At 48.7% G+C, this 27,575-nt stretch overlaps 1 protein-coding gene across 1 annotated transcript; it reads left to right on the top strand.

Moving 5' to 3' along the window:
• Positions 1–1,447: 1,447 nt before the first annotated feature.
• Positions 1,448–26,370, top strand: LOC133357774 (uncharacterized). The gene is made up of 7 exons (XM_061575891.1): positions 1,448–1,566; positions 3,120–3,242; positions 4,976–5,068; positions 6,789–6,911; positions 10,923–11,051; positions 22,100–22,178; positions 24,404–26,370. Exons 1-7 carry the CDS (start codon positions 1,488–1,490, stop codon positions 24,465–24,467), a joined length of 690 nt encoding a protein of 229 aa, XP_061431875.1. The 5' UTR covers positions 1,448–1,487; the 3' UTR covers positions 24,468–26,370.
• The last annotated feature ends 1,205 nt before the right edge of the window (positions 26,371–27,575 follow it).

Raw genomic sequence — 27,575 nt, 5'->3', positions numbered from 1 at the left:
TGTGTGTTGAGTGTGTGTGTTGGTGTGTGTTGGTGTGTGTGTGTTAGTGTGTGTGTATGTTGGTGAGTGTGGTGAGTGTGGTGTTGGTGTGTGTGTTAGTGTGGTGTGTGTGTGTTGGTGAGTGTGTGTTGGTGATGGTGTGTGTGTGTTGGTGTGTGTTGGTGTGTGTGTGTTGGTGTGGTGTGTGTGTTGGCGAGTGTGTGGTGTGTATGAGTGATGGTTGTGTGTGTGTTGGTGTGGTGTGTGTTGGTTTGTGTTGGTGTGTGTTGGTGTGTGTGTGTTGGTGAGAGTGTGGTGTGTGTGTTGGTGAATGTGTGGTGTGTATGAGTGATGGTTGTGTGTGTGTTGGTCCGTGTGGGGTGTGCAGTGTGTGTGTGGTGTGTGCGGTGTGTGTGGTGTGTGTGTACGTACGTGCGATGCACATGTGCGTACGTACGCCACGCGTACGCACCTACACGCGTGCGTACGTACGTGGCTGTCTTCTGTCTACAGAGAAGCCCCGTCACACGTGGCCAGGAGAACAACAACAACAGCAACAACAACAACAACAGCAAAAGACCTGGAGCGTTAAAAGATGTCAAGTTCTTTCTAGATTTGAAGTTTTCGTGACTGCAAGGATCCATACTCTTTGGTTCTTTCGGTAAAGTCACGTTGATGAAAAGTAAAAATAATAATAAAAATAACAAAAATGAAAATAACTCAATTAAATCACGACGTTTCGCAGGCAACACAAGCGTCCGTCATCAGGTGGAACAATCAAATTACTACAGGAATTTTACTGCTGTGGCTGTTCCACCTGATGACGGAAGCTTGTGTTGCCTCCGAAACGTCGTGATTCAATTTAGTGATTTTAATTTTATTATTTTTATTATTATTATTATTATTTTCCCATCTACGTGACCAAAGAGTATAAATTTCGATTTAAAGCTTTCGTGACTGCAGGGATTCATCTTCTTGGTTCTTTTGGTAAAGTCACGTTGAAGGGAAATAATAAAATAATAAAAATAAAACATAATAAAATAATTCTCACGACGTTTCGGCCACAACGCAAGCAGCCGTCCTCAGGTGAAGAACAGGTCTGTCTCTGTCTCAGATGCTGTCTCCCCGACAGACCTGGTCTTCACCTGAGGACGGCTGCTTGCGTTGTGGCCGAAACGTCGTGAAAATTATTATATCATGTTTTATTTTTATTATTTTATTATTTCCATTCTACGTGACTTCACCGAAAGAACCAAGAAAATCAAAGAGAATGTAAAATTCTGACGTTTCGTTTTTTTTTTGGGGGTGGGGGGGTGGAGGCATTTGCATAACCGGCGTGCGTGCCGATCGAGACGTTCGCTCCCCATTTGACTCCGGGACATGCGCGGACGGTGATTCATCCCGGTACGGACGAGGGTTCGACTTTCACCCACCGTGACCCCGTCGCCTTTGACCCCGCGGCAGGCTGGGACGCGTTCACGCGCGTTGTGCGGCTCGGGAAAACGACGATGCGGCCCTCGGGCGATGCCGTTGTCATCGAAGGCGACGGGGACATCACCGACGACCTGCTGAAGCTCATCCTCAACGGTGGGGGTCGGCCCCCCCTTTCCCCTCGATTTCCCTATCCATCTCCTCCCCCCCCGCACCCCAGATTTGTGTCAACCCCTTATCAGTGCCCCCTAGCTTATTACAGAGCAACTCAGACCTTAGTGATCACCCCGTGCCCCTTGTGAGTCTCAACGTTTAACCTACAAAGTCCCATCACAAGGGCAGATACACAAACAAATAGACAATCAACACTAGTACACTCACTAGTACACTCACCACTACTACACTCACCACTACACTCAACACTAGTATACTCACCACTACACTCACCACTACTACACTCACCACTAGTACACTCACTACTAGTACACTCAGCACTAGTACACTCACCACTAGTACACTCACCACTACACTCACCACTACTACACTCACCACTACACTCACCACTAGTACACTCACCACTACACTCACCACTAGTACACTCACCACTACTACACTCACCACTACACTCAACACTAGTATACTCACCACTACACTCACCACTACTACACTCACTACTACTACACTCACCACTAGTACACTCAGCACTAGTACACTCACCACTAGTACACTCACCACTACACTCACCACTACTACACTCACCACTACACTCACCACTAGTACACTCACCACTACACTCACCACTAGTACACTCACCACTACACTCACCACTACACTCACCACTAGTACACTCACCACTACACTCACCACTAGTACACTCACCACTACACTCACCACTACACTCACCACTAGTACACTCACCACTACACTCACCACTACACTCACCACTAGTACACTCACCACTACAGACACGGAGACACACAAGCAGAGAGAGACACACACAGAGACACACAGAGAGAGACACACACAGAGACACACAGAGAGACACACAGAGAGAGACACACACACAGAGACACAGAGAGAGACACACAGAGACACACACAGAGACACACAGAGAGAGACAAACACCCAGAGACACACAGAGAGAGACACAGAGAGAGACACGCACACAGAGACACACAGAAAGAGACACACACCACACACAGAGACACACGGAGAGAGAGACACACCCAGAGACACACATAGAGACACACAGAGAGAGATAACACAGAGACACACAGAGAGACACACACAGAGACACACAGAGAGAGACTCACACAGAGCACACAATGTGCCAAAGAGGTATTATTCATAATAGAGGTTTCTGGGTCAGATCCCGTTATTTATAAATGCGTCGCAACCCTCCACCACCCGACACGGCCAATCGGCAAGAAATGTGTCACGTTAACAAAACGCCAATTAGTAACTTCTTGAGCCCACCGGTGTGTTTGAAGAGTAAAACCACGACATTGACAATTCGAATACGAAGTTTCGCTGGAAATGACACATCCGGCATCTTTCGGGCGATTTGACATTTTCACAAACTCGCCAAACCCACCGATTCTGGTTAAACTCACATTCGTGCTGCCATGCCCCCCCCCCACGTGCCCCTCCCCTACCTCCCCTGCCCCCCCCCCATTCCCCTGCCCCCCCCCCCCCCCGATGACGTGTAGGCGGCTACACGACGGTGACGATCCTCCAGACGGTCGTCGGGCCCGACGGAAGCGTCGACACGCGGACCTTCGTTCTCGAAGGGGAAGACATCGAGGATCAACTTCAGCGCATCATCATCGACGGTCAGTCACGTGGGCCCGCTCGCAAACACCCACCACGTGCACCAGCTGGGACGCACGCGGCTGAACGTGGCTGCGGTGCCACGGGTCAGCGGCACGCCAAGCCGCGTCGCGAGCCGCTACGGGATTGCTAATTGAAGGCGACGATGCTTGCGGCCGCCCTTAATTGTACGCTTTTGGAGGAGACATCGTACGCGAGGGTGCGATGCAGAGGTCGCAAACGGGTTTTGATTCCTTACCCGTACCCGTACCCGGCCGCACCAGGGTCGCAAATGGGTACCCGTACCCAGCCGGGTACGGGTACCTGTTCCCTGCCCGTACCCGTCCGCCTTTCCGAAATGAGTGACAAACAGTTACTCACCAGTGACTCACGGCCTACCCGTACCCGTACCCGGCCGGGTACAGGTAGGGTACGGGTACGGGTACCCGATTGCGACCTCTGGGATGCAGCCATGTTGCAGGCGCGGGTTGGTTGATTCTAGGAACTTGAATTGTGAGAAGAGACAAGACGTTGGGAAATGAGTGACAAACGGTGACTCACCAGTGACTCATGGCCTACCCGTACCCGGCCGCACCAGGGTCGCAAACGGCTACCCGTACCCGTCTGGGTACGGGTAGCCGGGTATCGGGTAGGGTACGGGTATCGGGTACCCGGTTGCAACCTCTGGTGCGATGGAAGAATCGCCGGGGTCTGGCGTGTGTGACGCGGCAAACGTGGGCTTGCGTGGTCACGATCGCAGTACCTCGCAAATCGTGGTGCGGTAATCACCACGATTTGCCGGTGAATTTGTTTCTGGAACAATGTTGAACTCGTTACCGGGGGAGTCTCTTTGCACCGACTCGTGTGGGAGGAGGCCACGGTGGCTAGGAGATGTTGACTACCTCGCCTGGTATGCAGGAGGTCGTGGGTTCGATCCCGAGCCTGACGATGCCTGCTGCTGTATATTTGGAGTTTGTGTGTCTCTCTCTCACAGTGGTGAGATGTTAACTACCTCGCCTGGTATGCAGGAGGTCGCGGGTTCGATCCAGAGCCTGATGACCACTATTTGTTTGGAGTTTGCATGTTCTCCCCGTGGTCGCGTGGATATTTTTTTAATTTATTTTACTAGGTAAGGCCCACTGAGCTACGTATCTCTATTTCAGAATCGGCCTGGCCACAAATGATAGCCCAACGAAGTTGGCTTATCGCGTGGACATTTATAGCAGCCAAATCCTCTAAGACGCGTGATGTTAATTCTAAATTTGGAGGGCAAAACCGTGAGGACCCTGAGAAAAATCCACGCGACCACGGGGAGAACGTGAAAACTCCAAATATACAGGTGGCAAGGTCGGGATAAAACCCACGACATCCTGTAAACCAGGCGAGGTAGTTAACATCTCACCACCATGGCACTCCGAACGAACCCGGTGACCCGAGTTCGATTCCCACTCACGGCCAACACCAGAGACGATTATCTGAATAGGTCATTGGGCCTCCCCTATGTTGACTCAGCCTCAAATGAGTACCTGCTGCTGGTACGATGTGAAAACATCGCCACAGGGAGACAAAGGCAGCCGGGAGTGGTACTGGCCACCCATCCCCCTCGTGTGCCGTGCCGGCCTGCATAGATAGGTGCTACTCGATAAAAGCACTTGCCCCAACAGTCTGTTGAGGCTATACGGTGGTGGGGGATCTTTGTCTTTGGTGTGACCACCCCCCTGTCCCCCCCCCCCCCCCCCCCCCCCCCCCCACGTAGGCTGGAACGTGCTGACAGAGAAGAAAGCCTCTGGAACCTTCTCGCTGGACGGAGACAGAATCTCCGAGGAGCTGCTCCGACAGATCCGTGCCGGTGAGGGGGTGGGGGCGGTGGTGGGGGGGTTGATGCGACTGTCGCTGAAATTTCACCGTCGCCGCCACCGCCGCTCTCGTTCACCTCGTCGCTCCGTCGTCCAATCACTGTCCCCACCAATTTAAGCTCCCAAAAAAAAGCCTTTTTTTTTTAAATCCTTTATGTTAAGTTCGCTTGCTTGCTTACGACCGTGCAAATCTTTCGGTCGTTTTTTAACCCACTTCCCGTGATCCAATCGAGCTGACATTTTGCACACAGACTCGTTGTGCGTGACAATTAATGTTCGTGAACATTTTTTTCCAAAATTTTACACTGTTTAGGGAAAACAAATTAAATATTTAATTACCAATTGCTTAATACTGGCAGACAATCATCTGACCCATAGGTGGCAGCCATCTCAAGCCAGAGGACGAGAGGACTCTAGCCGCCACGCATATAAAGGATTTAGAGTGAAAAACTTTGTTTTTACGGGTTATACTTGTTACCAGGTAAGGTCCCACTGAGCCGTGTGGTAGATCTTTCAAAAGCGGCCTCGTCACGAGTGATGGCCCAACGAAGCGGCTCATCATCGTGTGGACATTTACAGCAGCCAAATACTCTAAACGCGTGACGTTGATTCTAATATGTGGAGGGGAAAACCGGAGGACCCGGAGAAAAATCCACGCGACCACGGAGAGAGAGAAAGACAAGCAAACTCCAAATTTACAGCAGGCGTCAGAGTCGGGATCGAGCCCACGACCTCCTGCATACCAGGCGAGGTGGATAAAATCTCCTAGCCACCGTGATGATGATGTTGAGAGAGAGACACGCAAAATCCAAATATACAGCAGGCGTCAGAGTCAGGATCGAACCCACGACCTCCTGCATACCAGGAGAGGTGGTTAACATCTCCTAGCCACCGTGATGATGCTGATGAGAGAGAGAGACACGCAAACTCCAAATATACAGCAGGCGTCAGAGTCGGGATCGATCCCACGACCTCCTGCATACCAGGCGAGGTAGTTAACATCTCCTAGCCACCGTGATGATGCTGATAAGAGAGAGAGAGACACGCAGACTCCAAATATACATCAGGCGTCAGAGTCGGGATCGAACCCACGACTTTCTGCACGCCAGGCGAGGGAATTATCATTTCCCCACCGCGGTGCCCGGATGATTAAGCTCCGACCGATCCGGCCCCAATAGGTCGGAGTGCCCAACTCGCTAAACGGAAGGTCACAAAAGGTCAGATCCCACGTTTGGGTTGGACTCGTCCCATCGTCACGCGGAGGTTGAAATTGTGCGTGTGCCACTTTGTGCGAGGTCATCGAAGTGGCACTCGGCACTCGACGATTGTAACTCTTCGATGTAAAGCTTTCGTGACTGCAGGGATTCATCTTCTTGGTTCTTTCGGTAAAATCACGTAGAAGTCCGACAGACCTGTTCTTCACCTGAAGACGGCTGCTTGCGTTGTGGCCGAAACGTCGTGAGAATTATTATTATTATTTTTTTCCCTTCTACGTGACTTTACCGAAAGAACCAAGAAGATTGTGACCCTCTTGAGATTCTGTCGAAAGCTGTGAACTCGGCCCCACCGGGAGGAGGAGATTGCCGCTGCCCGTGCGAGCATGGCGATACTCCGGTCCCATTCGTCCCGTCGTCATCATCATCGTCATTCCTCTCGTTACTATCGCCGCCAAGATTACCGGCTCTGCTAAGCGTCGGTCCGTGCCGTTTGCAGGCGCGTTCAGCAAGGTGACCCTGCGCAAGACCATTGTGGACGCTGACGGCAGCCGCAGCGTGAAGACGTTCACCCTGGAAGGGGATGATCTGGAGGGGCAGATCAGGCGGCTCATCAGCGAAGGTACGGCAGACCCACGATTCGTCAGCCCGGCCGGGTGGCGCCTGGTTTGATGCGGCCGGGATCAACCGTTCCGTTGCCGGTTCGCAGAGAGGAGAATGGCGTTTTAAGATCCGTCCGACGTCTGGGGCATTCACGGAGCGGTGGTTGTCAGTGGCGGTTGTTTACAACAAGTCGAAGGCCTTACTTGGTGAATAAAAAAAAGAGTTCACAGTTTTTTGGGGTTTTTATAGCTTCTACGTCAGTGAGACGAGGCTCAAAAGAAAGGCGTCTCTGGTGCGGACCAATCAGTTTCAAGGGCAATGCATTTATTATCAGAGTGTGTCTTTTGTTTGCATTTTGACCACAAGAATTGTGGTTAATGCAGACGTGATTCCTTGTAAAAAGGTTTCAGTTTTGTTGCCAAAAAAAAGGGGAAAAACCCTATTATTATTATTATATTTATAGCTTCATAAGAGTGACGCCGTTTTGAGAACACGGGCGCTGGCGGGAGGTGACCCGCCCACTCGCACGGAACCGATTTCTGCGGTGTCGCTGTCGAGCCCGTCGAACGCCGGACTTTCAGAATCGGAATCAGGTGTATTCATGCCAGAGGAGGAATCCGATGAGCCGTGAAGCTCTTTCGTCGCAAGGGGGTCCAGTAGCAGGGGCACGGGGTCAGAAGGTCACGACGACAAAACGATACGAAAGGCACGACAGGAGTTCAAAGAACTTGAGAAAAAAATAAAATAATAAAAATAAAACATAATAAAATAATTCTCACGACGTTTCGGCCACACCGCAAGCAGCTGTCCTCAGGTGGAGAACAGGTCTGTGACTTTACCGAAAGAACCAAGAAGATGAATCCCTGCAGTCATGAAAGCTTTAAATCGAAAAAAATATAAATACAGATAAAACTTAACTATCTGTTTTCATAGTACTAGTTTTTTCCATTTTATCTGGCACCAAAAACTGACACCTTTATACAAGGGATCATGTTTGCAATAACCACAACACAAGCAGTCAAAATGCAAACAAAAAGATATGCACGGTCCTTGAAGTTGATTGGTCCACACCCGAGACGGCTTTTCTTAGAGCCTAGTCTCCATTGGTGTTGGACCAGATGACGCCAAAAGCCGTACGACTCAAAAACAGCGCACTATCAGAGTATTGAGAGCTCGGGGTAAGCATTTACACTATGAGACATCTCCTTTACCAGTGGCAAAATATAGTAATAGGTTTTTACCCTTTTATCTGGCACCAAAACTGACACCTTTATACAAGGGATCATTCGTTTTTACCTTACCAGGTTAAAGCCCACGGAGCTATTAGCTTACTTTTTCAGAGGCGACCCAACCGCAAATGATAGCTCAACGGAGTGGCTCATGGACATCGCGTGGTCATTCATAGGAATCAAAATCGTCTGAAAAGTTATCCCAAGCGCACACATTCGGTTTTTAAAATACTTTATATTAAGTTCACTTGCTTGCTTGCTTAGGACCGTGCAAATCTTTCGGTCGTTTTTAACCCACTTCCCGTGATCCAATCGAGCTGACATTTTGCACACAGACTCGTTGTGCGTGACAATGCATTTTCGTGAAAAAAAATTCCCAAAATTTTCCACTTGTTAGGAAAAAACTAAATTTCATATTTAATTTTAAATACCAATGTGATCAAAATGAAACTCTTACTCAAGAAAACCAGAAATGAATAATAAAATAAAACCGATGCCACGCATATAAAGGATTTATAGTGAAAAACTTTGTTTTTACGGGTTAATTTTTTTCGCTCGCGCGTTTCACTTTGTTTTGATTCGTCACGACATCGAGGACTAAACTCCGGTCTGTAGAGGGCGCGATTCCCACGGGTGGAAACGCAGCAGCGTCTCTGTCGTCATGGAGAGTGAGGAAAATGACCGAGAGTGCAAATGTGGCTTCAGTCATCAGCATCGGAAGGATCAGAAGCGTTTCTTCCCGGCCGGGAGACCAACATCAGCAGCAAAAGCATTCCATCTTAACAAATACACAGATTTAAAACTATAAACTGAAACAATTTTTTTTTATTTGACCAGGTAAGGCGCACTGAGCTACTTAGCTCTATTTCAGAAGCGACCTGGCCACCAAAAATCATAGCCGGACGAAATGGCTTATCGCCGTCACGCAGAAATGTATAGCAGCCAAATACTCTAAAACGCACATTTCGAAATGTGGAGGCAAAAACCAGAGGACCCGGAGAAAATCCACGCGACCACAGGGAGAACATGCAAGCTCCAGGCATCGTCAGGGTCGCGATCGAACCCACGTGACCTCCTAGTATACCAGGCGAGGTAGCTAACATCTCGCCACGCGCTTAATGAAAGCAATTACAATCATACAATCACAGTCACGCTCGGAACTTTTGTGTGATCTTCGTCGAGGCAGTTCAGGTGAGCACGGAGATGGCAGGACAGGATTACGAATCGGAGCGGTAGAGAGTCAAAGTGTCTCCCCTAATGATCGCAGTTGACGGGTCCCCTCTGCTGGAGCCAGCTGAGTCTCTCCGTAGCAAAGGGGGCCCATCTTCTTGGTTCTTTCGGTAAAGTCACGTGGAATGGAAATAATAAAATAATGAAAATGAAACATAATAAAATTTCGATTTAAAGCTTTCGTGACTGCAGTGATTCATCTTCTTGGTTCTTTCGGTAAAGTCACGTAGAAGGGAAATAATAAAATAATAAAAATAAAACATAATAAAATAATTCTCACGACGTTTCGGCTACAACGCAAGCAGCCGTCCTCAGGTGAGGACGGCGTGAGAATTATTTTATGTTTTATTTTTATTATTTTATTATTTCCCTTCTACGTGACTTTACCGAAAGAACCAAGAAGATGAATCCCTGCAGTCACGAAAGCTTTAAATCGAAACAGATGTATTTGTACGAAATGCTTCCGCGCGGGATCGTGCGATCCAAATGGCATTCTCCCCTGCTAGGATGCGTGGTTCTCCACTGTTTGGCGAAGAATAAAAAGAGATGTGCATGCGTGTGTGTGCGCGCACGTGCGCGCGTGTGTGTAATATACAGTAATGTTTTTTTTCGTGAAATTGGCCATAAAAATCTTTGGGACGTATTATTATTGTAGATCATTTTTACGGCACTCTTCCAATACCTGCCACACATCCCATAATTCTTCCCAACACCTTGGCATTGCAGTCATTGCAGATAATGTAGCTATATAATATATATCTTTGTGTGTGTGTGTGTGTTTGCGAGCGTGCGGGCCTGTATATGATATATAAATCCGAGCGGGGAACAGTTGTGCTTTTTTTAAATTGTATAATCTATACGTTTTGTACATTTCGCTGTGCATGCTGTACATGGTGTGCTACATGCACATTGCGTACAAGGTTTGTGGCGTCGTCGTTCTCCCAGTCCTGCTTTTTCTCTTTAAGTTTTGTCAATCTAGATGACGATTTAAAAGTGCCATAGCTCCCATTGGCTTCCTGTCGGAAGGAAGAGCGTTCCAGGCGGCCGGAGCGGGAAAAAGTGTTCATAGGCCATCAAGAGTTCATTGAAACACAAAGACAGGTTAAAAAATTAACCCGTAAAAACAAAGTTTTTCACTCTAAATCCTTTATATGCGTGGCGGCTAGAGTCCTCTCGTCCTCTGGCTTGAGATGGCTGCCATCTATGGGTCATATGATTGCATGGCAGCATTAAGCGATTGGTAATTAAATATAATATTTTTGTCCTAAAAAGTGTAAAATTTTGGAGAAAAAAATTTCACGAAAATTAATTGTCACGCACAACGAGTCTGTGTGGAAAATGTCAGCTCGATTGGATCACGGGAAGTGGGTTAAAAAACGACCGAAAGATTTGCACGGTCGTAAGCAAGCAAGCACGCGAACTTAATATAAAGGATTTAAAAAAGGCAAACGTTTAATCGGCGGGGTTTTGACGACAAACGTCGACGCGTCACCACGCCAGAGCCACCGACGTAGCTATATCCGGCGTGGGGGCGGTTTGGTCATCTCCTCTGTCGCCCGCTCTCTCCCCAGGGGGCATCTTGCACACGTCGGTGAGGAAGACGGTGACGAAACCCGACGGCACGACGAGCGTGGAGACGTTCAACGTGGACGGCAAAGACTTCGACGTCGAGGAGCAGATCCGGCGCATAACGGCCAGCGGTGAGAGGCCCTTGGGCACGCGCGTGGCAAGGCCGACACAGAGGCAAAGGTTTCCCGGATAGCCTCGACTGGCTGTCGGGGCAAGTGGCCGTGAGCGAGTAGCACCCTACGAAGGCCGGCACGGAACACGAGATGGTGTGCTAAGGGACTCATGCGGTCACCTGAGGACGGCTGCTTGCGTTGTGGCCGAAACGTCGTGAGAATTATTTTATTATGTTTTATTATTTTATTATTTTATTATTTCCCTTCTACGTGACTTTACCGAAAGAACCAAGAAGATGAACCCCTGCAGTCACGAAAGCTTTAAATCGAAATAGAATTCAACTCTTATAATTTTATTTTATTATGTTTGAGAATTGTATTTTATTATGTTTAATTTGTATTATTTTATTATTTCCATTCTACGTGACTTTACCGAAAGAACCAATAAGATGGTGGTGGTGGCCAACACCACGCCCGGCCGCCTTTCTCTCCGCAGTGGTGATAGTTTACATGCCAATCTAGATTTGAAGTTTTCGCGACTGCAGGGATCCATACTCTTTGGTTCTTTCGGTAAAGTCACGTAGAGTAGAAAATAAAATGAATCACGACGTTTCGGACGCTTGTGTTGCGCCCGAAACGTCGTGATTTAATTTATTTTATTTTATACCTACGCGACTTTACCGAAAGAACCAAGGAGTATAGTTTGCATACCGTACCAGGTACTCATTTGATGCTGAGCAGACTTGGGGGCGGTCCAGAACCGGATCAGATAATCGTTGCTGGTGTTGATGACAGTGAGCGACGAATAAACTCGGGTGGCCGGGTTCGTAACGCAGTCCAGCCAACACACACACACAGCTGTGCCGAGCACACACACACACAGCTGTGCCGAGCACACACACACAGCTGTGCCGAGCACACACACACACAGCTGTGCCGAGCACACACACACACAGCTGTGCCGAGCACACACACACACACAGCTGTGCCGAGCACACACACACACACAGCTGTGCCGAGCACACACACACACACAGCTGTGCAGAGCACACACACACACAGCTGTGCAAAGCACACACACACACACAGCTGTGCAGAGCACACACACACACACAGCTGTGCCGAGCACACACACACACAGCTGTGCCGAGCACACACACACACAGCTGTGCCGAGCACACACACACACACACAGCTGTGCAGAGCACACACACACACACAGCTGTGCAGAGCACACACACACACAGCTGTGCAGAGCACATACACACACACACAGCTGTGCCAAGCACACACACACACAGCTGTGCAGAGCACACACACACCCACAGTCCACCAGTTTCTTCCCACAGCAGCCAAATTCTCTAAACGCATGACGTCGATTTATAAACGTGGAAGGAAAATCCACGCGGCCACGGGGAGAACACACAAACTCCAAATATGCAGAAGGTATCGTCAGGGTCGGGATCGAACCCACGACCTCCTGTATACTAGACGAGGTAGTTAACATCTCACCACGGAAAGAGAGACACGCAAACTCCAAACATACAGCAGGCATCGTCAGGGTCGGGATCGATCCCACGACATCCTGTATACCAGGTGAGGTAGTTAACATCTCACCACTGTGAGAGAGAGACACTCAAACTCCAAATAGACATCAGGTATCGTCAGGGTCGGGATCGATCCCACGACATCCTGTATACCAGGTGAGGTAGTTAACATCTCACCACTGTGAGAGAGAGACACTCAAACTCCAAATAGACATCAGGTATCGTCAGGGTCGGGATCGATCCCACGACCTCCTGTATACCAGGCGAGGTCGTTAACATCTCACTACTGTGAGAGAGAGACACGCAAACTCCAAATATACAGCAGGCATCGTCAGGGTCGGGATCGATCCCACGACCTCCTGTATACCAGGCGAGGTCGTTAACATCTCACCACTGTGAGAGAGAGACACGCAAACTCCAAATATACAGCAGGCATCGTCAGGGTCGGGATCGATCCCACGACCTCCTGTATACCAGGCGAGGTCGTTAACATCTCACCACTGTGAGAGAGAGACAAGCAAACTCCAAATAGACATCAGGCATCGTCAGGGTCGGGATCGAACCCACGACCTCCTGTATACCAGGCGAGGTGGTCAACGTCTCACTATCTCGACTGACTGAGAGTCACCAATGTGCTAAGGGACTCATGCGGTCACTTGGTGTGTGGCGACCCCTTGATTCATTGATTTGTAGTAGATTGTGATGATTATGATAATGATTGTACATCCATACCAGCCTGTGCGTTGGAATCAATTGTAATCGATGTATCGATGCATCACTAAAGGCCCAGTCTTTCGCCAAACAAACCTGAGCACGTTCATCAAACAACACTGTGGCCTTAAAAAGGAGAAAATAAATAACGGGCGCCACCGTGCGTGCGATGGCCCTCCATCATAGGCCCTACTCTGACGTGTACGTACAGTGAGGGAAACAAGTATTTGATCCCCTGCTGATTTTGTACGTTTGCCCACTGACAAAGAAATGATCAGTCTATCATTTTAATGGTAGGTTTATTTGAACCGTGAGAGACAGAATAACAACAACAAAATCCAGAAAAACGCACGTCAAAAATGTTATACATTGAGTTGCATTCTAATGAGGGAAATAAGTATTTGACCCCCTCTCAATCAGAAAGATTTCTGGCTCCCAGGTGTCTTTTACACAGATAACGAGCTGAGATTATTAGGAGCACACTCTTAAAGGGAGTGCTCCTAATCTCATCCCACACGGATGCTCCTCTCGTTCAACACCACACACTCCTGTCGCGAACTCTTCCACTGCTAGCCGGCTACTTAGAGCTTACTCTCTCTCTCTCGCTCCGCTAGCTCATTACTCCCCGCTCTCCTAGCCTGTCACAGACTCTCTCTCTCTGTATACTCTGCTTATCGCACTCAGACTAAAGATTCCGCTAGCCTCTCCTCCGCTAGCTTGTGGTCACACACGCACCTCCAACCTTCGCCCGTGCCCCAAACGGGGGTTCAGCCAACACCGCTGGGTTAGGACGAGGTGTGTGGAGGGCGACGTCACGGACTTCTCTTGAATATCTTCACTGCTTCATCTCCAACCAACTCAACCCAACTGCCTTACATCCTCCTCCTCATTAAGGGCCCTCAGATGGCCCTCATTAAGCCGGCGTCCTCCCCACGCCCCGCGCACGCGTTCTCCCCCTTATCGCCACTATCTCTCGCCTCCGTGGCGCCTACCCTGCGTTTGCAGCCGGTCAATCACTGCCTCTCTCCCTAATTGCTGGCGTCTCTCTGTCTGCTGTCACCCAGGTCACCCGACTGCACTATCTGTGACCCCGTGCATGAATGCAACTGCTGTTTGCAAGCCCTGCGCGCGTTACGCCACTGCATATATCTTGCCGATATTTTAATTGGATCTCCCGTATGCCAGGCGAAGTAGTGAACATCTCACGCACCGCGCGAATGCGCCGGGTCACGAGTCTATTTTTACTTTCACAATAAAAACACAAAAAAGTTATAATATTTTTAGATTCTTGGTTCTTTCGGTAAAGTCACGTAGATAGAAAATAAAATAAAATGAAAATAAAAAAATCTATTAGAAATAAAAGCAAAAAACCACGACGTTTCGATCGCAACACAAGCGGTCGAAACGTCGAGGTTTTTTGCTTTTATCTAAAAAAAAAATGTTTTTTTTTCCAAAGAACCAAGAATATGAATTCCTGCAGTCACAAAAGTTTTAAGTCAAAATATTATATTTTTATTTTATTTTTGCCGTACACACGAACAAAGGTTCGCTGCGTAAAACGTCGCGTGACGACAACAGCAAACCACACGAGAATATATCCGCCAGGCCCCATTGTGTACCCGGCACGCCCTGGCTGACGAGAGAGGCATGGGGCAGAGCGGAGTTTTGATTCTTAAGGAGAGACTCGCCTGGATCTTCATCCATCACGCGGCTGAATCTCCGCTTTTCATTCAAATGCCGACGCTTGCCGTAACACGAGAAAAAAACCTAAGCTGTCGTGGCTAAGTCACGGAAATAATTCTCGATTTAAAGCTTCTTTCGTGACTGCAGAGATTCATCTTCTTGGTTCTTCGGTAAAGTCACGTAGAATGGAAATAATAATATAATAAAAATTTAACATAATAAAATAATTCTCACGACGTTTCGGCCACAACGCAAGCAGCCGTCCTTAGGTGAAGAACAGGTCTGTCGATAAGACATAGTCTGAATGAGTCTGAATGACACTGTCTCCCCGACAGACCTGTTCTTCACCTGAGGACGGCTGCTTGCGTTGTGGCCGAAACGTCGTGAGAATTATTTTACTATGTTTTATTTTTATTATTTTATTACTTCCCTTCTACGTGACTTTACCGAAAGAACCAAGAAGGGGAAATAATTCTGCTTCTTATTTAACGAGTTGGGAATTTGGGAAGGAGCCAAAAAATGTAAAAAAAACTACCTTTCATCCCCATGTGTGTGGAAGTCTTTGCGAGCTTTAATGCATTTTAGTTTACGGCCTTTGTTTGAAGTGACTCATTTCAACGTGGAGTTTAAGCATGCCCTGCTTCGGAGCCAGAGATCGCTATAAAATCTCGCGCTGTATTACAACATCAACAATGATAAATTATCCTTTTTGGTTTTAGGATTTTGACATTTTGACAATCCACAAAATTGCAAAAGCAACCGGGCAAAGGCATCCACGGCTTTTAACAGACCCATCGCAACCGATCCATTGAGAGAATAATCATCTTTATTTTATAAAGCGTCTTTCTTGACTAGTCAACTTCATTTGCACTGCACATAGCCAGCCGTGCTAATGCTAATGTATGTATGTTGAACTTATTTTTAACCGTACGCAGCCAACCATACCAAGGCTCATGTATGTATGTATACTCTTTGGTTCTTTCGGTAAAGTCACGTAGGTGAAAATAAAAATAATAACAAAAACAATAAAAATAAATCTTCTTGGTTCTTTCGGTAAAGTCACGTAGAAGGGAAATAATGAAATAATAAAAATAAAACATAATAAAATACAATTCTCACGACGTTTCGGCCACAACGCAAGCAGCCGTCCTCAGGTGAAGAACAGGTCTGTCGGAAAGACAGCGTCTGAATGAAGCACCCCAGACTTGGAGCGCATATTTAAGCTGCTGGTTGGAGGGGGAAGAGCGCCTTGACAAAATAATTTGCATATCAAGAGAAATAAAATCAAATAAAATAACTAAATTAAATCACGACGTTTCGGAAGCAACACAAGCCACTCATTTTCATTTTATTTTTATTGTTTTTCAATTTCACCTACGTGACTTTACCGAAAGAACCAAAGAGTGTGGATCCTTGCAGTCACGAAAACTTCAAATCTGGAATGTATGTATGTTGAACTTCTTTCGCACCGTACTCAGCCAGCCGTGCTCATCAGGACCACGTAGCGACACGTGTCCAAAATAAAAAAAAAATTTAAATGTAAACGACGTGTGTCTACGTCCGAACAAAACCACTTTAAACGTCCATTTAAAAAAAAGCCAGTTACAACAAAAGTGACGAGGCTGAGATTTGAAAGGGGAAAACAAGGCATACAAGTCAGAGCCTCTGATGCCCTTGTGAAGGGCGTTCATTCCACAACCTTGGGGCAGAGCAGCAGCAGCAGCAGGGCCTGTCATGCAGAGTTCGTGTCCGTGCTGACCAGGGGGTAAGTCAGACACTATCCTCAAAGCAGCGTCCGCTTCTGGCCGGCCATCAAACCACGACGGTGGTCACCGCGTCACGCCAGAGGTCGCAATCGGGTACCCGATACCCGTACCCTACCCGATACCCGGCTACCCGTAGCCGGCCGGGTACGGGTAGCCGGGTACCCGTTTGCGACCCTGGTGCGGCCGGGTACGGGTAGGCCGTGAGTCACTGGTGAGTAACCGTTTGTCACTCATTTCCCAACGTCTTGTCTCTTCTCACGATTCAAGTTCCTAGAATCAACCCACCCGCGCCTGCAACATGGCTTCATCCCAGAGGTCGCAATTGGGTACCAGATACCCGTACCCTACCCGATACCCGGCTGGGTACGGGTAGCCAGGTACCCATTTGTGACCCTGGTGCGGCCGGGTACGGGTACGGGTAAGGAATCAAAACCCGTTTGCGACCTCTGCGTCACGTGCTTTCAGATGCGCTTACGCGGCCGTCTGGAATGCTCTTCCGTTATTCGGAGGCCACTGAGAGCTATGCACTTTTGAATCGTCTAGATTAGCAAAGTAATTTCTTTCGGACTGCTTTTTGTGTTTAGTGCTCTTGTCCCTTCCACGCCCAACTCCAATTAGCACGGTTGGCTACGTACGGTGTGAAAGAAGTTCAACATGCATACATATACAATTAAGTAGTAAGGAGTCAAGCCCTTTAAGGCCTTGAAAGTAAAGAGCAACATTAAATTGTTATTTATCAAGATGAGCATCAAGGATATGGACTTTGAGGGACATCCTACAGCCCATTGTGCCGTAGTTCTTCACCAGTCTCAACCAGCTCCACATAGGTAAAGTCACGTAGAATGGAAATAATAAAATAATTAAAATAAAACATAATAAAATACAATTCTCACGACGTTTCGGCCACAACGCAAGCAGCCGTCCTCAGGTGAAGAACAGGTCTGTCGGAAAGACAGCGTCTCATTCAGAAGAACAGGTCTGTCGGAAAGACAGCGTCTGAATTAGACGCTGTCTTTCCGACAGACCTGTTCTTCACCTGAGGACGGCTGCTTGCGTTGTGGCCGAAACGTCGTGAGAATTGTATTTTATTATGTTTTATTTTTATTATTTTATTATTTCCCTTCTACGTGACTTTACCGAAAGAACCAAGAAGATGAATCCCTGCAGTCACGAAAGCTTTAAATATAATTATTTTATTATGTCTTATTTTTATTATTTTATTATTTCCCTTCTACGTGACTTTACCGAAAGAACCAAGAAGATGAATCCCTGCAGTCACGAAAGCTTTAAATCGAAATTCAGCTCCACATAGTTTTTGACCTTGTGATTGCCCAGGAAGCCACGAACCACTGCGACAAAGCTGTTCCAAGCCGATTTCTCCTTACTAGTGAGCTTCTTGGGGAATTCATTGCACTCCAGGATCTTCTTTATCTGTGGTCCGACGAAGACACCGGCTTTTACCCTTGCCTCAGACAGCTTAGGGAAGAAGTCTTGAAGCTACTTGAAGGCTGCCGACTCCTTATCTACAGCTCTGACAAATTGTTTCCTAAGGCCCAATTTGATGTGCAGTGGTGGCATCAGCACCTTCCGGGGGTCCACCAGTGGCTCCCACTTGACGTGGTTCCTCCCCACAGAGACCTCGGTCTGCTGTGGCCAGTCCCGCCTGTGGTAGTGCGCCTTGGTGTCTAAATCTTTTGTAGTCATTTTTGTATTACTTTAGCAGAAATACATGTACATTTTTATTCATATGTTGTATTTTTCTGACTTTATGTGAACGAAAAGACACAAATTCGCCCGTTTTCTCATTTAAAATAGGTACATTTCTAAATATCACTGTCCTGGTCACAAAAGCAAAGTTTGTGGGGAATAATAGCCACTTTCTGTACTTTTGAGGTTTCAGCAATTAGAAAATAACACTTACTACCCACGAATAAAAAAAAAAAAACATGCTACCCTTCCATTGGAATTATTTTTCAGAAGCGACCTGGCCACAAATGATAGCTCAGAGCAGTGGCTTATCATCGACACGTGGTAATTTGAGGGCAGCCGAATACTCCTAAAAAACACATACGTGTGACGTTCATTCGAAATGTGGAGGTGAAAAAAACAAACGGAGGACCCCGGAGCAAAATCCAGTCCTCTGCTTGCCAGCATGCCAAGTAAACCCTCCTGGGGACAAAGCCCTCGACTGGAGATGCCGTTCATGGACGACCCGTGAGGTGCAAATGACAAAAATAACGAAGCTCGTCACGCAATAGGCGACGTTTCGGGCGATGCCTTCTGCACGGCACGTGGAGAGTCCAGAGGGGTGGAGGAGAGAACCCGTGAGTTGTTTTCGCGACGCGGTGAGAGAAAGTCCCCCTTCTGCTTCATATCAATAGCTCCTCCGCGCATCTGCTCACGATCTAAAAACGGCGGTGGTGGCGCAACTCGACAGAATTTACGGTCCTTGAAGCCGTTTAAACGTAAGCCACATGACGCGTCCTTTTTTTATATTAATCTTGAGAATGCTGAGATGACGCCCGTGCTGCATTGACATCCACATGAATAACAACAACAATAACAACAACAACAATAACAACAACAATAACAACAACAATAACAACAACAACAAGGACGCCTCCTGGTTACTCAGGAAGGTCTCGCTGATTCGCGGGACGCTGTTCCAGGAAGGGGTTGTGAATTGGGGATCGTTATTTTAGTTTTTCTTTCCCTTCCACATTCCTTCTCGAGTAATTTTGCGTCTTGGGGAAGAGACCCCCATGGACCCAGAAAACCCCCGATCACGCACACGCGCGCGCGCATAAAAGACAAAGATCTCCCCGTGTAGCCTTAACAGACTGTCGGGGCAAGTGCTGATTGCGAAATTGCAAACAATGAAGGCTAAAACGGCACACGAAATGGGGGTGAGGTGGCGGGCACCGCATGCCCGGCCGCCTTTGTCTCCCAAGAAGCGATGTTTTTTTCACATCCCACTGGGTACTCAATTAAGGCCGAGTCGACCTAGGGGAAGTCCCAGGAACCGGTTCAGATAATAATCACCGCCGGTGTGGGCCGTGAGCGGGTTGCCGATGCAAAAAAGCACTTCCTGATACAGTGACAACGCACTATGTGGCGTACATGATACACTACACAGCGGATCACGTGACACATGACATCGTCTTCTTGGTTCTTTCGGTAAAGTCACGTAGAAGGGAAATAATAAAATAATAAAAATAAAACATAATAAAATAATTCTCACGACGTTTCGGCCACAACGCAAGCAGCCGTCCTCAGGTGAAGAACAGGTCTGTCGATAAGACAGAGTCTTGAAGAACATGTCTGTCGATAAGACTCTGTCTGTATTATGTTTTATTTTTATTATTTTATTACTTCCCTTCTACGTGATGACTTTACCGAAAGAACCAAGAAGATGAATCCCTGCAGTCACGAAAGCTTTAAATCGAAATTTAACATGACATCGTGTGTCACGTGTCACTCGACGCCCGGCGACGATTATCATCTGAACCGGTCCATGGGCCTTCCTCTCCACCGTCAACTCGGCCTCAATTTAATGTTTTTGGCATTTGGCAAGACACCAATGGACCCAGAAAACCCCACGCACCCGGGGTGGAGGGTGGGGGGGTTAGGAGGGGATATCGGCAACACGGATTGGTCCAGCGACGCACTGCGCTTATTTTCGAGACGCTCAATATTATTCTTTGGTTCTTTCGGTAAAGTGACGTATAAAGATAAAGTAATAAATTAAGTAATAGCATACTACGACGTTTCGATTGCAACACAAGCAATCATCATCAGGTATAAATGAAATAGCAAGAGGTGGGGTTATTTAAGGCCACCCCACAGAGACGATCTCCCTCTCTGTACCTGTGTTACTCTCTCTCTCTATGTATCTTGGTGATGTCTGTCTGCTTATATGTCTGTCTATAGTTTTCTGGTTAGAGTTTTTGTCGCTATTTCATTTATACCTGATGATGATTGCTTGTGTTGCAATCGAAACGTCGTAGTATGCTATTATTTAATTTATTATTTTATCTTCATACGTGACTTTACCGAAAGAACCAAAGAATAATTCCTGCAGTCCCGAAAGCTCCAAAATTAAGAACGCTCAATATTATCCCTGTCATGAGCGTTCGGGCCACTTATGACGATGAAAGCGGGCAAATGCCATCATCCGGCGTCGTCTTCCTGTTTCACTGGGAATTGGTTTCTAGAAGACGTATTTTTGTGCGTGTGTGCGTCTGCTTTGGGGGGAGAGAATGAGCGTTGATGCGGGGAGAGTTGCGACGCCGATGTGATTACTCGACGTTCGATGCGGGAACCGCCACGCTGGGTCCCGGCTTTTCAAAAAAGGCCCGCGCAATGCTCGTGACCAACCGGTGCCAGGGGAGGGTTTTGTCACGCTATACACTGCATGGCGCGCATTATGCACTACATAGTGGATCACGTGGCACACTACGTGGTGTGTCGCATGATACAATGATGCACTATGTCGTGTATCATGTCACATTGCGGCTTGTGCAGTCGCTGAATGGTGTTTTAAATCAGGGTCGTTGTGCAGTGTAGCGGTTAGCGCTACGCTGCGTTACGAACCCGGCGACCCGAGTTCGATTCCCGCTCACGGCGAACGCCGGTGACGATTATCTGAACTGGTCCTAGGGCCCTCCCCTAGGTCGCCTCGGCCTCAAATGAGTACCTGGTGCGGTGTGTAAATATCGTGACTGGGGAGACAAAGGCGGCCGGGCGTGGTGCTGGCCACCCACCCCCTCGCGTGCCGTGCCGGCCTTCACAGGTGCTCAGAGATCCCCCGTGTAGCCTGAAAAGGTTGTTGGGGCAAGTGCTGTTAGCGAGCACCTATGAAGGCTGGCACGGCGCACGAGTGGGTGGGTGGCCAGCACCACGCCCGACCGCCTTTGTCTCCCTAGTGAGCGATGTTTACTACACACCGCACCGGGTACTCATTTGAGGCCGAGTCGACCTAGGGGAGTCCCGAGACCGGTTCAAATAATCGTCACCGGGTGTTGGCTGTGAGCGGGAATCGAACCCGGGTCGCCGGGTTCGTAGCGCAGCGTAGCGCTAACCCCTACACCACCGCTCCCCACACACACACGCACAGTGACACACAGACACACACGCACACGAACTCCCGGGCACATTTATATCAGAATCGCACTCTTCGTTGACACCCAACATGGGCTCGAGCACGCGGCGTTAGCCACGTGGTGAAGGTAAATGTCGCTTGCGGGGGGGGGGGGGTACGGGGCGACCGTAGTCCACGATGCTCATCATTACCCCCCTCTCCACCCCCACACCTCTCTCTGTCTCTCTCTGCCCCCCTCTCGGTGCGGCCGACGCGCAGAAACCATCGGGAGCCGGAAGAAGCCCCCGGCAGCACGCAAACCGCCCAAGGCCAAGAAACCCAAGAAGAACAACAAGAGGTGGGAAACCGGGCAGCGTGTGTGCGGTAGTCCTGGGCCACCCCTAGGTCGACTCAGCCTCAAACGAGTACCTGGGTGCGGTGTGTAAACATCGCCGCTGCGGAGACAAAGGCGGGTGTGGTGCTGGCCACCCACCCCCTCGTGTGCCGTGCCGGCCTTCGTAGGTGCTCGCTAACAGCACTTGCCCCTACAGTCTGTTTAGGCTATATGGGGGGGTCTTTGTCTTTGTCTTGATGGCACGCTTGCCGTTCGTTGGCTGGGTCATGTAGCCCGCATGCCCAGCCACCACATGGCCAAAGAGCTTCTGTTTGGCAGGATCAAGGGGGCTTAACGGGCGCGGCACAGGCTGGAGAAGAGATGGAGTGATGTGGTATTGGAGGATGTGGAGCTGAGTGGACTTGCCGATGACTGGTACCAGCGGTGTCAAGATCGGCCTCTATGGAGGAGGCTCGTGAAGGACGCTACTGGGCAGTTAGAGGCAATCGCCCTCCAGCAACAACGGAGGGCAGAGGAGCGACGCTCACAACAATGAGCGGAGCGCCGGGTGGCTAAAACGCAGTCACCCCATGGCACCTGGGTCTGTCCCGTGACCTCCTGCCAGTGGGCGTTCGACACCTCACACGGCCTCAACGTGCACCTAGCCTGGCACAGACACCGTTAGTGGCGTATTAATTCTAGATTTGAAGCTTTCGTGACTGCAAGGATTCATATTCTTAGGTTTTTTCGGTAAAGTCACGTAGGTAAACAATTAAAATTAATAAAAGTAAAATAAAAATAAAATAAAAAATCACGACGTTTCGGAAGCAACACAAGCTTCCGTCTTCAGGTGGAACAGTCACAGCACGATAGCTGTATCACTTTTTTTCACGAACATTAATTGTCACTTGATACAGCTATCCACCTGAAGACGGAAGCTTGTGTTGCTTCCGAAACGTCGTTATTTTTTATTTTATTTTACTTTTAGAAATTTTAATTTTTTACCTACGTGACTTTACCGAAAAAACCTAAGAATACGGAAGCTTGCGTTGCCTCCGAAACGTCGTGATTTTTATTTAATTTTTATTTTACTTTTATTAATTTAAATTTTTTACCTACGTGACTTTACCGAAAAAACCTAAGAATACAGAAGCTTGTGTTGCTTCCGAAACGTCGTGATTTTTATTTAATTTTTATTTTACTTTTATTAATTTTTATTTTTTACCTACGTGACTTTACTGAAAAAACCTAAGAATACCGTTAGTGGCGATTGGTGGCTGCTGTTGTTGCCGTCCGTGCAGCGGCGGCTTTAGCATGGATGTCGGCTCGCATTGCCACGGCGTAGATTGTCGTGTTGCGTGGCGCCCCCGGCGTGTCTTCGGGCACGGTGTGCCGACGTTTCGTTCCACGTGCTGGATGGGAGACATAATTTTTTGTCCGAAATTGAACTGAGTGAAACGATTAATTTTTTTTTATTTCACCAGGCGAGGCCCCACTGAGCGACGTAGCTCTTTTTAAATCCTTTATATTAAGTTCGCTTGCTTGCTTGCTTACGACCGTGCAAATCTTTCGGTCGTTTTTTAACCCACTTCCCGTGATCCAATCGAGCTGACATTTTGCACACAGACTCGTTGTGCGTGACAATTAATGTTCGTGAAAATTTTTTTTCTAAATTTTACACTGCTTAGGGAAAACAAATTAAATATTAAATTACCAATTGTTTAATACTGGCAGACAATCATATGACCCATAGGTGGCAGCCATCTCAAGCCAGAGGACGAGAGGACTCTAGCCGCCACGGATATAAAGGATTTAGAGTGAAAAACTTTGTTTTTACGGGTTATACTTTTTCAGAAGCGACCCGGCCGTCACAAATCCTAGCCGAATTAAGCGGCTTCATCATCATCACGTGCAATGTCCAGCGGACAAACACGTGACGTCGATTCTAAATGTTGGGGGGGGGGAGGAGGAAACGGAGAACCCCGAAGAAAAAAATCCACGCGACCACGGGGAGAGGGATGTGCAAACCCCAAGCACACAGCAGGCCTCGGGGTTGGGATAGAACCCACGACCTCCTGCGTATCGGGCGAGGGAGCTAACATCTCCGACCCACCGCGGTACCCTAGAGACGTCAGCGGAGGGATCGTACGTCGACGCGATGGGAATTCGAATAGATTCGTCAAACGTGAACGCGCAAGACAGCGCTGTGTCGTGCGAACCATCTCCACGTGTTCTCTGTGTCTCCGCAGGAATGTGGATACCAGGAAGCCTGTTACCAAGGTCGTCAAAGCCAAGCCCAGGAGACAGCCTTAATCCAAAGCCAGCAAGAAGAAAACTACAAGACCGATGATGCCATTACCTTTCTGAAAGCTTTTGGGCAACACTCTCTTTGAATTCTCCCCATTCAACGCTCTCTCGCTCTCTCTCCCCCGCTCCCGATGATTAACTTTACACGGCAGCAAGAGTGCACCACACCGGAATGCAAATGAGCGGCGCTGGAGTAGCTTAGGGACTACCCCCGCATCGATTTCTTCTTTTTTTTATTTACGGCCCTCTTGTTTGTTTGTTTCAAGGTGTGCTGGACAAGGGGTTTATGGCGCTGTGCCGAAGGAGCGGCATAAAGCATCGTAGGGGCACTGCGGGACCCATTCTCTGTCCACGTAGCCTCGCCAGCCAAGGACAAACATCCTGCCTCGGCCCCTAACCCCGCAGCCCCGTGGATATTTCCCCGCCCCCCCTCCTGCCACCGCCCCAATTACAAATTCCGCATCGAAATTGTTCGGATAAATAATTTGCCCCGAAAGAAACTGACCAACCAAACCCAACCGTGGTTGTACGTCCGGGGTGGGGGTGCGGGACGGGGCGGGTGGTGGGGGGGGCCCGAGGGGTGATTTTTGTTTGCCGCGAGTTGGGGGGCCCGCGTTTGTGACCCGCGGAAGGATGCCCGCGTTCGGCGGGCATCCTTCTCCGTGAAGGTCTCAACGTCGGCTGGACGTAAGTCACGACGCTCGGTGGGGGAAATTGCAAGAAAGTGTTGCCACTTTATTTGGTGCTCCACTTCTCGACTCGATATATTGTGCGTTGTTTGTTGTTTTTTTATTGAGAAGCCTCACTCTTTAGCGATAGATATATAAGGCATGTCTATATATGTGTATGTTAGGAACGTCACGGGGTTCTCTCCCGCGGACGGACGCGCTTGGCTCAGTTGTATATAACTGATGGCGGTCGATTCGTTTATTTGAACATTTCTGTTCTTGGAGGACAATGCGGGGAGGGAAGAAGATACAACATCGCTCAGCCTACCCAAACCCCTGAGTTCGTTACGCTTTTATCATCCCACCTTTTGATCTTCCCAAACGGTGTAAACGCATTGCTGTGAGAACCGAGAAAAAAAGTGCATTTAGAGGAAAATTGTTTATGGGAATTTATTTCTCGGGCTGCCACTGCTGCTGCTGTTGCTGCTGATTTCTTATTATTGCCAGCTCTGCTTGCCTCTGGGGCTCACCTCACGTCTCCTACTGCCAGGCAGCAGCCTTCCACAGCACGAATTAGCCGTGCAGATTTAGGAGCCCGATTCGCGCTTTGCCGAATATCCTGCGCTGGGGTTTGGTTTTTTTTAGTCTTCGGCTGGCGAAAACCTCCCAAGTTCTCCCTTGCCATCAATGATGAGGATGATGAAAATCTGGCCTTGGAAGTGTTTGGTGCTGGCCGGGGAGCGAAATTTTGCGCAGGCTACAGGCGGCATGGAACCGATTCACGTGGTGGTTCGCCAGCGCCATTCGGAGCATCCTCGCGGCTTTTCAGCTCCTCCGTGTCACCGCTCCTCATCTTTTGTGCCTTTCGCGTGTTGCCTGCCTCAGCATCCCCACGAAGTGCGGCCGTTTGAACGAAGTCAACGTACAGGACCCGCGTTCGCTTTGGCTGAACGTTGGCGGCAGAGCGAACGATCTTGTGGGGGCTCCACCGTCGTGCGTGGTCGGGAGGACGCTGTTGTAACCGTGGGAGCGTGAGGTCACGTGCGCGAGGTCACGTGCGTTCTGCGTCTCTCTCGTTGTCGGTGACGGCTGCGAGTCTTTTGACGACGGTGCCGCTCTTCTCAAACCAACGAACGAACCCAACCTTGGTCGTCCGTTACTGCCGCCTCGTCCCTGTTACACGTGCCCATCTTGTTGTTGTTTGTTGTTTTCGTCTTGGAATAAAATGTGCACGTACGTAACGGAAGAGATGCGGTTGCGTTTTAAATCTTCGTCGTCCACTCGCTTGGCCTGAACGTCGCACCTCCACCTCCTCGTCGTCGACAGAGAGAGAGACGCCGGGTGGGACCATCAAACACATCGGATCATCAGCAGGCCGCTTCGCACACACCTCGCTCACGGATGGGAAATGAGCGACGGGTGTCATGGTGGCGGTGGTAGTAGGCAGTTGCGATCGTGGCCATGCAACCCAAAACTGTCGACCATACGTATGTAGGTACGATGAACTTCTTTCACACCGTACACAGCCAACCGTGCTAATCGGAGGTGCAGTCTATGGGTAGTGTTGAGTCTATGGGTAGTGTTGAGTCTATGGGCAGTGTTGAGTCTATGGGCAGTGTTGAGTCTATGGGGCAGTGTTGAGTCTATGGGGCAGTGTTGAGTCTATGGGTAGTGTTGAGTCTATGGGTAGTGTTGAGTCTATGGGCAGTGTTGAGTCTATGGGTAGTGTTGAGTCTATGGGCAGTGTTGAGTCTATGGGCAGTGTTGAGTCTATGAGTAGTGTTGAGTCTATGGGCAGTGTTGAGTCTATGGGTAGTGTTGAGTCTATGGGTAGTGTTGAGTCTATGGGCAGTGCTGAGTCTATGGGCAGTGTTGAGTCTATGGTGCAGTGTTGAGTCTATGGGCAGTGTTGAGTCTATGGGCAGTGTTGAGTCTATGGGTAGTGTTGAGTCTATGGGTAGTGTTGAGTCTATGGGCAGTGCTGAGTCTATGGGCAGTGTTGAGTCTATGGTGCAGTGTTGAGTCTATGGGCAGTGTTGAGTCTATGGGCAGTGTTGAGTCTATGGGTAGTGTTGAGTCTATGGGCAGTGTTGAGTCTATGGTGCAGTGTTGAGTCTATGGTGCAGTGTTGAGTCTATGGGCAGTGTTGAGTCTATGGTGCAGTGTTGAGTCTATGGGCAGTGTTGAGTCTATGGGTAGTGTTGAGTCTATGGACAGTGTTGAGTCTATGGACAGTGTTGAGTCTATGGGTAGTGTTGAGTCTATGGGCAGTGTTGAGTCTATGGTTCAGTGTTGAGTCTATGGTGCAGTGTTGAGTCTATGGGCAGTGTTGAGTCTATGGGCAGTGTTGAGTCTATGGGTAGTGTTGAGTCTATGGTGCAGTGTTGAGTCTATGGTGCAGTGTTGAGTCTATGGGTAGTGTTGAGTCTATGAGTAGTGTTGAGTC

The sequence above is a fragment of the Lethenteron reissneri genome, chromosome 59, assembly GCF_015708825.2.
Source record: "Lethenteron reissneri isolate LAM-NWPU_2019-01 chromosome 59, ASM1570882v1, whole genome shotgun sequence".
Taxonomy (NCBI): domain Eukaryota; kingdom Metazoa; phylum Chordata; class Hyperoartia; order Petromyzontiformes; family Petromyzontidae; genus Lethenteron; species Lethenteron reissneri.
Note: the sequence above shows the minus strand (reverse complement) of the source record. Positions and strands in the feature narration are given on the sequence as shown.

Bases quoted from the DNA above. Each gene is read 5' to 3' on its own strand.
- LOC133357774 (XM_061575891.1), top strand. From the start codon at position 1,488: ATGCGGCCCTCGGGCGATGCCGTTGTCATCGAAGGCGACGGGGACATC. The intron at 5,069-6,788 runs GTGAGGGGGTGG...TGCCGTTTGCAG, and splicing joins GCTCCGACAGATCCGTGCCG to GCGCGTTCAGCAAGGTGACC. The intron at 22,179-24,403 runs GTGGGAAACCGG...GTGTCTCCGCAG, and splicing joins CCCAAGAAGAACAACAAGAG to GAATGTGGATACCAGGAAGC.